The 16,668-nt window shown below is 37.7% G+C and overlaps 1 protein-coding gene across 1 annotated transcript in view; it reads right to left on the bottom strand.

The window, feature by feature from the left end:
* The window catches only part of KIF13B (kinesin family member 13B), a gene marked incomplete at its 5' end in the record, with an annotated part of 112,663 nt that overhangs the window by 52,568 nt on the left and 43,427 nt on the right, over positions 1-16,668 (bottom strand). The window contains 8 exons of the mRNA XM_009701973.1: positions 423-557; positions 3,432-3,542; positions 6,450-6,662; positions 11,334-11,445; positions 11,869-11,981; positions 14,026-14,160; positions 15,553-15,640; positions 16,047-16,227. Of these exons, the coding sequence (XP_009700275.1) occupies positions 423-557; positions 3,432-3,542; positions 6,450-6,662; positions 11,334-11,445; positions 11,869-11,981; positions 14,026-14,160; positions 15,553-15,640; positions 16,047-16,227 (1,088 nt within the window). The remainder of the gene's footprint in view (positions 1-422; positions 558-3,431; positions 3,543-6,449; positions 6,663-11,333; positions 11,446-11,868; positions 11,982-14,025; positions 14,161-15,552; positions 15,641-16,046; positions 16,228-16,668) is intronic.

Genomic DNA, 16,668 nt, shown 5'->3' with positions numbered 1-16,668 from the left:
GGCAAGTTGCATGAAGAGGAACAGAAATGCATTTTATAAACTAAAGTCAGTACTACACATGTAGAAGCAAGCTCATTACTGGTATGCCCAGATAAAACACTTCTCTGGGTAAAACCTCGTGAAAGCTGGCATAAAAAAAAAAACAGAAGACAGTTCATAAAAGACAGCATCTCTAAATTTCTTTCAAAAACCAGAATAAAAACATAACCCCCTCCCCAAACCTTCCTCTGATAAAAAGAATTAAATTTGAAATAAAAAGGTCGTACTCAGATGATTTTTAATGAGGCAGTATCAGAGAATGCTTTAGATATGCAGTTTTTATAACATTCTCTAAGTACACCTCTGCCAGTGGCATTAGAAGCCCACTTCTACTAAAAAAATTATATATACTTTTATATTTATGTATGAATATTTATTTTTACCTTTAAATAGTATACCAGAAGTTCATTGAGAGCTGGGTCTGCATTCAAATTAACCAGGAAGCACTTATTATCCCCAACTTTTATTCCAGAAGACTGAAGAGATATGCCAAGACTTTCCAACTGTTTCTGACGCTCCTGCAAGAGAGTAGCCATCAAAAACTTAAGCTGATTGATGCACAGCCCTTCGGAAATGCATTCCTATCTGCCAAAGGTGCAAGACAAAACGATGGACTGCTACTTCTGAAAAAGGTAACTCTCTTCTGCAACAGATTAGACACAAATGCCTCAGTTATATCAAGCTTTGAGCAGGATATCTGTCATTTCTCTTGTCCTTCCACCTCTGCTCTCAGAGGGCTACGTGCTACAATCTCACACAGTTGCATCTCCCTAGTGAAAAACGAAAACAGCTGAGAGCAGCACACTGCAGTACTGTAGGAGCTTCTCCATGACCTCACTGGAACAGCAAAATGCTACCACAAAAGACATCTCTAGATCCCTTTATTTTCTCTTTTGAGCTAAAAAGCAACAAGTTAAGTTAAATCCCTGCCAAGTCAAGCTCCATGTCTATCTTTTATTCCAGAGCAATCAAAATGACAAAAAACTGGCAACCTGCTATTTAAGTAATGCAAATCTGCTGAACAAGAATAGTAGCATTTTGGATGGTGTTTTGTTCTTGTCAATAGACTTCATAGAATTCAACAACAAAGCATTACTGTGCAAAAATGTACATCTTTCAAAGGGAAGTGTTTGGGTGAAGACTAGAGCAGTGAAAGAGGAACATTAAACATTTCTGAGTTAAGAACAGAAGGGGATTCTTCTACAAAAAACATTGAGAGAGAAATGGTGAGGATTGTTCCCAGGATCATACAGAAACTGAAACGAAACTCACTGTCCACAACAGTAAACAAAATTTAAAATATGAACATGGGAGGCCTCTCACAGAATTACTACCAGGAAGCAGAAACACGGGAGGGTAAAACAAGTAAGTAAAAAAACACAAGAAATCTACAGTGCTTTCCCTGTGATGGTAAGACTTTAAAAAAAAAATTAGCACAGATTATGTAGGAATAATGCTGGAATGTTTATTAAGGTCCTGACCTTTACCTAGCAGTTTGCTTTGTATTAAAAAACTTAGTATGTCATACTATTCAGTATAATTTTCTGTTCAGCATTGGAGTTGTACTAGGTCTAATCAAGATTAAAACCGCAAAGAATAGCAAACACAACTCACTCTTGATTTTCTCTACCCTGTCTCCCCACACACTTACAAAACCAACATAATGTCCTCATAAGGAAAAGTCGTGTGTGTGAGAGAGGGGGGCCGGGGGGGAGGATGAGGCGGGGAACAAACAAAGAACAGAGGGAAAACTGCAGTGTGATGAATGACAAAGATCTCTCTTCCCATCATCAGTGCCAGGCTCTGAAGTTCACATAATTCCTTATTATCTACAGAGATAAAGAATGTGTTGCCCAAAGGAGGACTTGGCCCACAGCCTAAATCTCATCGGATTAACTTAAAGAAAATGAGCCAGTTTGTTAACTTTTGCTCATGACCTAATGTTAATTAACTTAAACATTCAAAACAGATTAAAAGTATGTGAAATACTCACTGAAAATGTGAAAAATTGCCTATTCACACAGTCTTCCAGGCTTTGAACCCTTACTGAAGCTCCATCTCTACAAACTGCCTCTTCGATAGCCCTCATTCTTTATGAGGAATCATCCTTTCCTCAAAGATTTACAATTATCTCTCCATCCTATCCAACTACCCTGCTACAATTTGACAGACAGATGTTGGTGGATGCTGGCCAAAAATAAAATCACTTGACAAGCCGTGATATAAATGCCTTTAACCTTGGGCCTCCATAAGCCTACTGAAGATGGGAGAAGGTTCTTTCCACTGGCTTCCAAATGGTCCTGAAATAGCCTTACACTGTACAAACACTAGTCCTTATCCCTCCTCTGAAAAAAAAAAATAAAAATCACTTTTCCTACAGCTGTAAGGCTCATGAAACTCCCACCTTTGAAACATCCTAAGATGCTGAGAACTTACGAGACAAAGAGGAAGAGAGCTAAAGCAAGCAGCTATATGCAAACATTAAGGCAGATTTAGTCTGTAGAGCTGAGCCCATTACTCCAGTTTTTCAACCTCCTTGCACACTCAGTGTTTCTATGCTAGAAACTATTGTGTAGAACAAGAGTAGAATTTTTATTATTATTATTATTCACCCTTATACACAGGGAGGAAAATCCATGGTACGAATCTGCATTGAAAGCCAGGAAGCCCTGGTAGTCACAAGCAGCATTTCCGACAACAGATCTTTAAAACTAAAGTCAACACAGTCCATTCTGATTGTGTCATGGCTTTGCATCAGAGGTTCTGTTTTCTCCTTATTTATTACACGCTATTCATCACCTTTCAATAGTCTTCCCCCTCAAAAGCTCCCTACTACAAATACATACATCAGCCTTTGTGTGGTAAGAATTGGAAGTGTCATGCAATAATCGTGGTGACCTGCACAATTTTTCAATGTAACCATCATATTCAATTATGGTCTGAGGCCCTAAATATCAGTGTAAAAGGTATTAAAATACACATGCATGCTGAACGGTTCTGGTTTTTAATATTCTGAATGCCCTTTGCCTTGTGTATTGAAGCACTCAGTACATAACCTCGCATTTAAAGCTCTAAAACGCTCCATCTTCATCACAAACAACAATTTTACTGTCTGAAGAATATAAAGTCCCTGTAATCCTCTCATCCATGGATTATTATTTTTTAAATAACTTCTCCATTTGCATACAGTGGCAATTTATTATTGTCACTGAAATGGTAATCTAGGAAACACCCAGCTATCACAGGAATTAAATGAAGCTTTTCAAAAGGGCAATAAGCTTGACCTACTTACCCATAAATGTGGGGAGAGATTCAGACAATCTCTATGAACTGACAGACAAAGGAAACAAACCTATTTTTCATAAAAAATGGGGGGAAAGAAAGCAGCAAACCTGTGCTATCTCCTCAGTTTTTCTCAATTTTTCTTCCCAGGTCACAGTCATTTCCTGAATCAACTTTTCCGATTCCTCCAACCGTTCTTTTAATTCTGGTGATTTCATAGCCTGCAGAAATAAAAGCAAATAAAACAAGAAAGCTTGTTGTGCTTTGGTTTTTTTCACATCATCGTCACACAGATGGGGGGAAAAAAGGAAACATAACTTTACTCATTTTCCAAGGTATACTTATCAGTAAGTAAAGTGTTTTTTAAAATACATATTGCATATAAATGCAGAATCCATCAAAAAGTTAGTTTAATTACTTTCAAGTACAGATGCTAAAGTGGAGTTTACATACTTCAATGCAAACCAATTACATGATACTGGCAGATTTGCACAAAGATATTCAAACGCAAACTAATCTCATTCTATACCAATATGAGCATACCAAATGACTCATATCTAAACCAGTCTTGTTTCTCAAGATACTGCTGATCTGGCTAGCCACCATCATCTCAGCTGTCATTCCCCCAAAATGGCACCTAACATCTCAGTCACTTAAATGCTTTGCCCTCAAAATATTTTTATTGTTCATTTTGATATGGCCTGATGGGTGTGATTTTTTCTTTCTATAGCAAGTATCAAGGCATCAGAGGTGTTCTGGTTATCCACCTCTACACAGGCATTTTACAGACCGGATATCAAAAGAAGCCTTACGATGTGCTTCTGGACACTGGAATTCAATTTTCTCGCTAATCCATCAGCACTGATTTTGATTTGTGAAATAGTCAAAGGCCTACGTTCCATCCAAGGACTAACTTGAGAATAAGAAGATACGCCCACTGCCACCCATCAGACACTCCAAAACTGAAAGGACATCAACATTTTTATACTACATATATTTATTTCCTCCAGTCTCAGTACTGGCATATTCCTCCTGTACTACCTTGAACAGGAAGCCTCTGGACTTCCTTACATCATTATTTCATTACTGGTAACAAGATGAAAATGTTTTTGGCTAGTAGGTATTTAAGCAATGCCAATTAAACAATGCAAGCATCGTTCTCCATCAGATATTTCCTTACCACAAAACCCAAAAGTCCTCACAGGAACCCAAATCAAACAGAACGGCCTCATTACACTGCAGTTCACTCAAGAAAAGAAGCAAGTGCCAGGAGTGGAAAATCCTGTTTTAAGACAGGAGTTCCCTCTGCCTCAAGACACAACAGTTTAAGAACTGTCAGCTGATGTGTCCCGTGTAGTCTTTTTCTGGTTGAATATCTCAAATACCCAAATACAGGGTAAAAGGGAACATGAATTCCACCCAGGAAGGAAAATGAAGCCAAGGCAATCTCAAGAACAAAGATTTATTATGACCAATAAACCACGATCAGTGCAAAGGCACTGGACGCTACAGAGGAGGACAGGAAGATGAAGCCCAGGTACCCTCAAGGTCTAAGTCTTGTTTGTTTATTTAGGCGGACCTAGGCAAAATTACTCAACATTTTCACAGGCTTCAACTGTAAAATGAGCTAGGCAATTCTCCTCACTCCCTACAATGGCTGTAAGAACCAGAGATATATGGGACCAGATTCACACTAGACCAGCAGGTGTGCTTCTCTGCTGAAAGCAGCTAGTTTAAATTCCCACCTTAGGAAGGACAAGCTGGTGATCTTGCCACAGACAAATTAAAACATGTGCTATTAATTTTGACAAGAAAAGATCAAAATGCAAAGAAGGTAACGCCTTACTCTTCTGGGGGGGAAAAGTAAACTGTCAAGTTCTGTTCTGCCTCAGCTGTTTAGGATATAAAAGGATACTGGCACCAAAGGGAAAAAAAAACCCAACAAATCCACAACTAGGTAACCTCTATATTTGGAAACGAGTTTTGAAAATGTAACCTGACTGTCATAACAGGTCAATGTTTTTGCTCAGTTAAAAAAAGTTATTTATGCACATTTCTGCAAGAACAGTTAGATGGGCTGCAAACGTAATAAACTGAAAGGAGTACAGGACAATGAATGCATTTTTTGACCTTTACTGTGCAGCCTCTTAATAGCAAACTACACTGCTTTTTCCATGCTCTTTGTCAATGCCACTGAGATGAGAACTAGGGTGGGATTTTAATACTTAGGAAAGGAAATCGTTATTACTTCATATTTAGGAAACACTACTTCACTACTTTGGAAAGCTGCCATTATTTTGGCATCAATGCTCACAAATGAAACAAATAGGGAGTACTGGTATCTCTCCGAGAACTGTTAAGTCTGTGGTTCATATTTTAGAAGAATTTTTAGATATTTAACTTGAGATGCTTTGAAGAAATTCATATACACTTATTGGATGCTTAGCATATTAGGCAGCTCAAATGAGAACAGTCCAAAAACTCACTAGTCATTTCTAATATCACAGCCAGCATTCGCTGCATACCTCATGAGGCAAATATTGTAATCATAATTTTTCTGAATTGCCAAACAGATGGATTATATCACCATTGCTTTGCCACATTTGAGAACAGAACTCAGAATTACATTAGTTCTTGGCCTTCACCTAACATTTAGACCATGCTCTTTTCACAATTTCATTGAGGTAGCTATGCAGATATTCATAACATTGATTCAATTGAGAACAGTTAAAACTTGTAAGCAAGTAAGCATTATTTAACTGAATTCACATCTCACAGGATGCAGCCACACCGAATTCTTAAAATACACCTGCAAAGCTCTGCCTATAAACCGCACAATCTTAAGACTCCACCCCTATTCCTGCCTCCATGTCCTCTTGCTTTTGATCTGTATCTCGCAATAAAAACAAGATTGCTCAACAAGGTGTTCAAACAGAAACTGGTATCTCATGTTATCACCCGTGTTTCAAGGCTGACGTGCAGAAAAATGGAAAGAAGTGATATGAAGGGAGATTTCTCATAGATACCATGTAGTAATTCTTTGTGGCATTCATTTTCGAGAGCCAGGAAAGAAAGTCCTGACACTGGGGTTTACAGGACTTACTGGCTAGTCAAGACTAAATTTGTACCTCTGCTTTTGTAAGCTGTTCTCGCAGCTTCTCCACTTCCTCACGGAGCTCCCGAATAATGCGAGCGTTGGGGTCTTCATTCACCACTGCATGATTAACGATGTTCTTGGCCCGGTCTGCGTACCTCAGTGTTGAAAGGGTCTCATCATAGTTGTCTGCTGCTGGGCTTACTGTTGCTACCATGGCAGTCTTGCTGTTACCACCAAGGCTATCCTGGAAAGTGGCAGAGGTTATAAAATAAAAACAGATGGTTTCTTTCATTTTACCCAGTCAATGAACTTAGACAGCGAATAATAACCTAGGGTTGGGAGTAGATGGAGGCAACTAATAACAGAAACATTTTTGTAAGAGCTTCTCAGTTCAATATTAATATTTTAAGCTATGTAAATCAAGGGAAGTTTTGATTTTCAGTCTCCCCCCCTGTTTTTAAGCATGTTTAGGAAATGTCATTCTTGACTTTCAGAATCAGTTTTAGTTTAAACAGGAATGAAAACAGTACCTTTTGGGGGCTTTATGGTGCCCAGTAAGGGTTTCAAAGGTTTACTTCTATGTTTTCTGCTTAGGTTTATAAACCAGAAATACAAGCACTTCAGCATTAAACTTCTCAGATACTACTGAAGGAGTTCAGGAAAGATCATGATGAATTCAGAATACCTTATTTTAAAGACTGGAAGCGAGATGTCTCCAATAAATATTTAATTTAAATTACTTAGAGATCTCCTCATAAACAATATAGTTGATTTTATTCTTAAAAATATTTCAGAATGGGGCCCTTCCCTTCTCCCCACTTACACAGCTCACAAATCTAAATCAAGTTATGTAAGAAATTACCCTTTTGGAATTTGGTTGACAGAGAAGAAGGGCGTGAAACCACATTCCTGCAAGGCAGTGTGATGGGAGAGTAGGGGAAGGAAAGAAGGAAGCATTCAATGTTTTTACTGATTGTAAAATTGTGGTTTACAATTTTAGCTAGTCTAAAAGATAAAATATTCTGGTTCAAACTTTACAGCAAATTTTCTATTTTGTTTGGTTGAGTTCTTTTTGTTGTTGTTTTTTACCCAATATCCTTTTCTGAGACGAACGATGCTATTAATTTTCATCTTCAATAACCCATGAAATCTAGGTCAGGCGTTGCCATTAGAACAATCTGACTACATTAGCTGCTTGTCTAACCATTTCAATTACAAAGCACACACATAGCTTTCCCTAGCAATCATTAAAACAGCCCTTTAAGTATTTCCTTAAGACTCTCTTTTTTGTTCCATGCTGCCTAAAATAGTTTGACAGCAGTCTGGCTGCTTCAGTGGTCAGACAAGCACTGACCACACAGACTGATGTTGCTTCGCTGCTGCACTGGCAGCACCGCTCTCTCTGGTCATGCAAAAGGACCGCTAGCTCTTTGGGTAGAGAATATCATTTCATTTGCATAGTGTTCAGCACAGTGAGGTACACCAGCATGGTTAGCACTTGCAGGTAAGAGAATTTATAGAGGAGTCAATTGAAAAGAACAGCCTTCTGACTGATACCAGTGTGCGTTTTTCTCATTTGAGGAGCAGCCAATGTTTACTCCAATAAATACATGGCTTGAGAGGATCCACTCTGTAACACAGAAATGTTTTTCCAAAGCATCTACTGAAAACTTTAAAAAGACTAACAGGAACACATGACTCATTCGATGGGATTTCTGGCTCTACAGAAGCCAGGACTTTTCTTCAATCCGTCAACAGTTTTCAAAAATTAGAAACGACACTCTGCAACTGCAATCCTCATTCTGCATAAAACGATGAAGTTTATGAGGGAGCTGGCCAGGTACTCTGCTTCCAAACCAAATCTTAACAGTTTGCGCTTTGGGAACCTCCTTCACTGCACTAATTAGCTCCAAAATAGGATTAATTAATTATTTGAATTGCAACTCTGCTGTACAGGCAGCTGAGAACACTGTTACACTGATACGCCATAATTCACAGTACACCCATTATAGGTCGGGTAAAGTTTCTCTTGTATTGTAGCTATTCAAGCCCAGTGCCAGACTGTCCAATAAAGTTTTATGTATGAAACCGTTGTGCTGATTTCACTGCTTTCTTTAATGTTAAGCAAGAAAGGTAGACGAATAGTAAGCCAGCCTCTCATTAGCAAAGACAGCATCTGCAAATTACCCTGGAAAGGCTGGGCTTGCATGTGATAGAGTGGAAATCAGTAAGTTTAGTTATTTCTAAGACTGAACTAGCCCAATCTTCTCTAGCACCAAGATTACCGTGAAAACAACTTAAAATGTAGAGATCAGAAATTATATTTTTAATAGCAGCCACCAGTAAAACATGCAGGGCTTCTGATTAAAATGGGAAAACAAGATGTTTGTGCCAATACAACTTGATAAAACCAAGAAATTAAAGCTCTAAAAAGCTATTTTGCTTCCTACACATAACCTGATGTCACTCTTCAAGCCTCCTCTTGCAATAATGTTTTTCACCTGGTACTCTCATCCTAATATCCTCAACAAAATTAAACAAAAAAAATGTTAGATCTTGAGGTATCCTGAAGTCTACTGGAGATACCCTATATGACAGATATTCCTAGTGTTAGAACACATACACTCCACTTCGGCATCGTAATTAAAAGTTGAAAGCTAAAGAGGAAGATAGCCCACCATCTCATGGCTTCTACAAACAGACCTCTTTACATGAATAAATCCGTCCTTTGATTTTTAATTAAAAAAATGTTTAAATTTTCCCCTTTCAAAATAAAGCTTCTCTTCAACGAGCTTGTTTGCAAAAAAATCCAAAAGCCCCAAACCTTTTGTTTGCACTTAACATAGCTGGATGTTAAAGACACAAAGAAGGTTTGCTTGAAAGAAGGCAGAACAAAAGTGTGCTTCTATTTATGAGCTAAAGCAAGTGCTGTGTATGGCCATCGTCATCGTAGCTACAATGCATCAGACAGGTGCTAAACAGGAATTTCAGTCTGCTTGCTGGATTTGTTTAGAAATGGAACAGCATAACTAATTCTAACAACAACACTAGAAATTCGTTAGGAAAGTTTCCACTCTGCTTGCTCAGACTATTACAGTCACATCAGGAACCCGAGCACACATGCCACTGGAGCAAACTGAAGCAAACTTCATGCTGGTATTGTTCCCATCTTTGCAGAGAGCCAAAAAGCACTTGCTTAATTAGAGTAAAAACTCTATGTAAATATATAGAGGCAAAAATACATTTAAACACTAAAAATGTCTTAGGGCAAGGAACGCTGGGATATGAGGATTTATTTTACTGTAGAAAAGCACAGACACTATTTCCGTTACATCATTCTGATTTTTATGTAGCCCTCATGACTGTACTACTTGATGTCCAGTATCTGTGATGTTTACACTGGGCAGAAGAGATAAATTGTTTCGCAGTAGTCATGCTAAAAGGTTCATTAAAAGACAGCACTGAGAAAAATGAAGGCTTGTGGTGTCAAGAGGTTACATGAATAGAGATTTTATTTTACTTAAGCATTGAAGTCAACTTTGTTTTCCTCAAGGAAAACATCTTTTTTAATCTCCGCACCTCTGTATAACCTGTAAGTTTTCCTTTCCACATGTGCAGTGAAATCATAGGGATATCAAATTCAAACAACATCTAAAAACATTGCTAAGAACGGGTGGGGAAGGAAAGCAGAGTATTCAGGACAACAATATCTAGCCAGAGCACCTACAGAAGTAAGACGACAAAAAAGGTTGGTGGTGCCAAAAATCAGTTTCTTCCCAGATTATATCTTTCTACTAATACATATCTTAGTTGCTTCTTGATAACAATAAAACAGAGCACAAGGAAAAAAAGGAAATTCGGTAAGTTAGTATGTCTATGAGACATGGTTATGAAACATCCTGGCAATCTAACGATGAAAAATTTTAACAAAACGACAAGTTACAAAAATGAAACTGAAGTCATCTACATACGATACTTAATTCAATAATCCTTCAAAATCCAAGTCAACCAAGACTACTTAAGCCGTACCAGGCAAGATAAGAAAGACAAGCCACCTTTACTAGCAGGCAAACTTTTTACAGATAGAAGCAGCTACATTTGTGCTTGCCACTCATTCAGAGAATGGGAGAAATCCAGACAACCACTATACCTAAAATCAAACTTGTACTCTCAAGATTTTTCATCATCAGGCTACCATGCTTTACGGCCACTGTATCTAGGAAGTGGGAAGAAAAACAAAACCAAATGCCTTTTAATGCAACATACATAAAACTCATATTTAACTATTTGATTTTTCACTTAGACCTTACAGATCTTCATCCAAGGGCCATGATGATACACCCTTTTTTCCTCCAAAATAATACCAAAGAGAGTCCTATGCAGTACAGAAAATTATTTAGCTGCTCATTTCACACGAATGTGATGTATAAAGTCTTCTGACCTGTTCCTCAGACTGTAACTGGGATAATGCTTGCGATTATACTCTGCTGACAAAAGTAGAGTATATTAACAAATATATTACACAATTAGGAAGAGGTAATAGTCTTAATCAAAATCTTCAAAGCTAACCATGCCATTAGGTAAAATTCAGTTGCATGGGGCAATAGCCCAAATTAAATTAGCCCCAAGGTTGTGTGTGAAGTTGTATGTAAACTGACCCATAAAAGATAATGATTTTTTTTTTTTTAAAGTTCCTTATTCTTTAGGCCATTACAGGTCAGCAGAAGACAGGGAATGTATTCAGTCTGTAAAGATACTAATGGCTTACATCCAGCTAATTTTCCAAAGACAATTATAGTTAGCATCAAAACCAGAAAACAAGATAAAAGAACAGCATTTTATTTCATCAAATGGGACTCTTCTCCCCTTTTATTTCTCTTTAAAAAAAAAACAACCACAAGATCAGAGTACTTACTTTAAGTAACCAAGTGAGCACAGAATCACGATAAGGAACAAATTTGTTCTTGTTCTTGCCAGCAGCCTGATCTGCCAGGGCAGAAATAACCAGTCCAAGAGTTGTGAGGGATCTGCACAGAAAACACAAGTAGCCATTAACAAGTGTAAATATTCATAAGTCAAAAGCATATTTAGACAGTGACTTTCCAAAAATGATCTCCAAGGAAAAAGTTCCTAGTACAGTTTTGATCATTCTTTTCTCACAAAAGCTCTCCTCCTTGATTTCAGTATGTTTTCAGCCTTAATAATCATGTCTTCACAATGCAATTATGTGGTAGTTGCAGGAACACAAGTACAGAATGAAAAACGCCAATCATTTTAAATAGGCATAGATCTCATTCAAACATCTAAGGGTATTGTATGTCAGAAAGAGAAGTAGAGACAAGGGAAGAGGAAAACTGGCTACAATAGCTTATGTTGACTTTATCATATTTTACAAGTGTGCTGTATTTAGCAGTCATGATAAAATAGGAAAATAAATAAATCAGTCTTACTTGTTAATGTTGCTTCCTTCTTTCAGCCTGTCTCCTGCAGCACCAGTCTTCGTTGCCCTTTCACTACCTGCTAAGTCCACCAGACTCAGCTTGCCCACCTTCTCACCTGATGTCTGCAGATGGAACCAGAGAACAGCTACTGTTAGTTCACTCAAATTAAGTTATTACATAGTTTGACACATTTTCTAACAAGCATCAAGCTTTATTTCTTGATGTAGACTCTCTGCAGCTGTTCCAACACCTCTGAAAGTCATCGGACTTGAACAGTATCTTGTGTTAACTCACTAGCTGCCGCTCCAGAAACAACAGGAGGATTTGAAGTGAAGTCAGATACACTAATACCATCAAGACATCTCAGAAATCTCCAGACAAGAGGTACAGAGGGCACACTAGTAAAATGTTAAACCAAGAAAAATGCAGAGGTAGTACAGGCCAAGGAGTCACAAAGACAGACGTGGGGCTTACAATCCTATCTTGAAAACAGTCTCCTAAAAATCTCAGATTTTATACCAGGTTTCTTCTGTTTTTCAGAGACTAAGAATGAACATGACAAGAAGCATGTTATAATTTATGAAAATTATTACAATTGCAAAGCCTTCTATATCCTTAACAGCCTCCTAGAAAGCAATCTAAGCTATGCGAGTATTTAAATCTGTAACATAGATTTTGTTACAAATCCTTTCATCTCATTTGACCCAAAATGACATTCTGAAACACTCCATGAATTTCATATGTCAATTGGAAGTTGAAGAGCTAACCGTCTTTCAGAACACTTTGCTCACATCATGCTCTTCTGCAGCATCTATGACTTTAGCATCTCAGTATCGCAGTTGCAGAGCGCTACGTTCCCCTAAATGAGCAGGATAATTGGAATCAATATGCTTTCAAAAATGTTACTCTAAGCCTCTCAAAACATAGTGTGATTATCAGGCCATACTGAAACATGTCATTTCCAGGACTGAAGGGACCAGCAGATGGGAAAACAGAGAAATCTGATCCAGAAACTCACACAGTGGTCACTGGCAGATGCAGAAAAGACAATCTGAACTACAACCTTGCATCCAGACTGACCATGACCACGCAGAAAATATGTATAAGTATGCAGTACAGCCACAGCAAAAACAGAACGACAAACCAAGGAGTTTAGTGTAGTACGACTGCTAATTTGAAGTGCAAAGGGAAAAAAATCCAAACAGAGAACAAGGAAAATTGTTTGGATAAGAAGATCAGTGGAGACTGAGAAATGAGGAGGAAGAAAGGCCAAATGCTCATTATGCTTTACACTGTATTCAATATACAATCTAAGGCACATACACGCCTTAGACTTGCTCCGTGGACACTCAAAATTTCTCCAAGGCTTTGCAGACATTAAAGAACTGCCCAAGCACAGAATCTATCAATAAAGTTTAAAGAGCTTTGGTATGGGAAATCTATTTCAATTTTAGTTTATCACCATTTTATGTGAGGGATTAAATAATATTAACATTAATGTATTCCACACACCTTCCCCAGGAATATTTACATATAAGGAAATGTAAAGAAAAATACTTTCAGATTTAAATGACTATCAGGTATTTAATAAATGTACATAAAAATATTAATGTCATACAATGCAAAATTTTGAAATGAGAAAGTGTTTCTGTTTATAAAGATGATAATTTATACATATTTGCATGACATAATTCCTTGAAGGAGATTACCAGATGTATACTCAGGTGTTCTTCTATTTTTCATCTCCACATTATATCTTCAGTTTCTGCTCCAAGTCTGTACTACACATCGTTGCTTAAAAAGAAGTGTTTATTCAGTTTAGATTCTAGGATTAGGAGACTCTTCCTGCACCCTCCAGCAGGTCTGCTGCACCTTGGGGCCTGCATTTTTGCTTTCCATTTCAAAAAAACACATTTCACTTACAAACCTATTAAAATTTATTTCCTTATATCGGGGTACAAGCACATGAGCACTATGAGGACTACGAGCCAGACAAAGCCATAGCTATCCTGATCCAGTGCTAGCAGTGCACAAGGGCAGGAGACTGCAGCAAAAGGCCTCCTTAGGTCCCTTCCAACCAACATCTCTCCAAGTCTATGAAGTATATTAAAGCAAGAGACACACATCCAAATCTAACATTTGGACCTTGTAACTTGTTTTACTTACCCCTGATTGTACATCATAGAGTGTGTGGGTGAGGATAATCTTGAAGACTGCATGGGACCGACTGCTCTCCTCATTCATGTTGGTTGCAGCCACTGTTCGAGATTTGTTGCCCTCGGACATCAAGGACTCGATGTCCTAGATACAGTTTTCACAGCCATAAGCATATCTGCACTAATGTTCTTCTCAATTATCTACCAAAACAATCTCATTCTGGTAAAATATACCAAGTATTTTCCCACTAAGTTTCCCACTGTTTATTCATAAAATGTGAGGAAAAAAAATTGTGATCTCCCCCTTAAAGACTAGAAATTACACAATGTTGTGACATGCATATTCATCCATTACCTTTACCTAGATATTAAATTATCAACAAAAATAATGCACCTGGCTGCACATAGCAATACTCGAAAGCAAAGAAAAAAGTGAGGAAACAGCAATTCATGTTTGAATACTGTAATATTTTAGACTCAGCTGTCAAATACATGTTCTTGAAATCTGTCATACTGACACAAGGCTCAAAGTTTTATAAAACAGAATCACACCGAACGGGTCGTTATAGTCCTCCTACATATAAGAGCTTAAGTCCTCTGATACGTGAAGTTGTGATACTTGAGAAATATGCAGCTCCCCTGCTTCAGGGTTTTACAGCAACCCTGTAAAATAGTTAAAACTTTATAGAGTCTTGGGCTTAATTTTTACTTATGCATCTCTATCTAGCTGGATGATGCTAAAAAAAAATAATCAAAAAACAATGAAACAAAAGACCACCACAGACCACTCCGTATGCTGTATCACACAAAGCTGCTGGGCAACATGTAAAGGAAAAGCACGCCACGTGTCTTGTCTTAACAGAAACCACCAAAGAGGTAGATGAATACTTAGAGAAACTGCAATAGGAAGGATTGCACTATTTTCATGTTTTGCTTAAGATGACAGAATTCCATCCCATATTTTCTCATTTCTCCTACAGTATATTAACGCTTCTTAAAAATTAGGGCACTTTGTGAATGCACATATAAACATTTACTATCCAGCAAACAAGTTTCACTCAACATTTTCAAGTATTTGCCTTGCAAACAACCATTAGTTTACAGTTCCAGTGTGTTCGTGTGCTACTGGTAAGTGAAATTACATCAGGGGCTATTTCATGCAATAGCATGACAGCCAAAAAGTGACCAGGTGCGGTACTGAAAGCTCGTCTCTGCTAAATCCTGGTTCTGCAACTAATCACAGAACGCTTTTTCATGGATACAGCACATGCTTATCTTAAGTTTGGGAGGAAAGCTGTTTCATTAAATAGTTGAATTACTTCCAGAATTATTGAACGGTACAGGATGAAGATGAGTTTCTGCTCTTAACCTTGTTCTCCTCGGTGATTACAATACAACAATCCTGAAGCTCTCTTGCTCTAAAATCCACATTACTGCCATGGCAATTTGGGGTAGCTTAATAATTTTGCCCTGCTTAAGGGACAGTATCCTAGTGTTTAGGATGTCAACACAAGCTGTTCATAAAATTGATCCTTACCTTGTAGCTAGCAACAGCTAGCTTAGATAGGCCATCTACGTAAGGACCATAAACACTGTGTTCTCTAACTTTTAATGACTGACGGCTTCTGGTTGGAAAAAAAAAGTTATTTATAAGCACATGACTGACTGAAGACAACATTTATAGAAAGTCAATTTCTCACTGACAGATCTCAAACATGATGCTTTTACAAAATACCATAATAAAGTACAGAACAAGGACTATAATGCAAACAAAACAGCCTTATGTCTACACGTAAAATGCTGACATCGACATTTTTGTCACTTCATAAAAGCTAGCATTAGGGTGAGCTTACACCAAGCTTTTAGTCTTATCACTTTATTTTGATTTAAAACGAAAGGACAATGCGATCAGGAAGAAGCAAAAGCCATCCTACGCAAATACCTCAGATGGGATCCATTAAGGTAAACTGGTTATGAAAAAGAACGTGTATGACAACATATTACAGTGCTGCTGCCACACAAATTACTTACCCTTTTGGGTCAAGAAGATCTCTGACTTTCTCATTGTATATCTCCATGTAGGATACTTCCACTTTGAAACTCTGCTCTTCATTTTCCTCTTTCTGGGCTCTTTCAAAGAGTCCACTGCAAAGTCTAGGGATTAATCCAGGCTGGTCAGCAGTGCCCATCATTGTGTATGATTTTCCAGATCCTGTGTGATTGAATCTATGATTAGTGTACACGCAACAAAGTGTCTTGCTTTGCGGAACATGGAAAGTAAATAGAGAGAAGAGGTTAAAAAAAAATTTGCATTTCAGTGAAAGATATTTGTGCAGTTTTCTGTTTCAAAGTAACCAAAACACAATTTAGCTAAAGACTATTTAATTAAAAGGAAAAGCAAAAGAAACTTAGGTCAACCTGACAGAGAAGACTTTCTCAGGAAGATACAGTCATACCATAGAAGACTACCCACTAGCATCCACAAGTGTCACAATGAGAAAAATCAATTGCACAAGCATACTCATTTTTGCATATTACATTTAAAATGATGATTAAAGATTATTCTAACTGCAGATGCAGAAAATATGAGTGAAATGCTGAACTCAAGGACAATCACAATCATTCCAAAGATTATAATCTAAGGCGGGAGAAA

This window comes from Cariama cristata, unplaced genomic scaffold, assembly GCF_000690535.1.
Source record: "Cariama cristata isolate BGI_N322 unplaced genomic scaffold, ASM69053v1 scaffold6646, whole genome shotgun sequence".
Taxonomy (NCBI): domain Eukaryota; kingdom Metazoa; phylum Chordata; class Aves; order Cariamiformes; family Cariamidae; genus Cariama; species Cariama cristata.
This window is presented reverse-complemented; position numbering and strand designations above follow the sequence as displayed.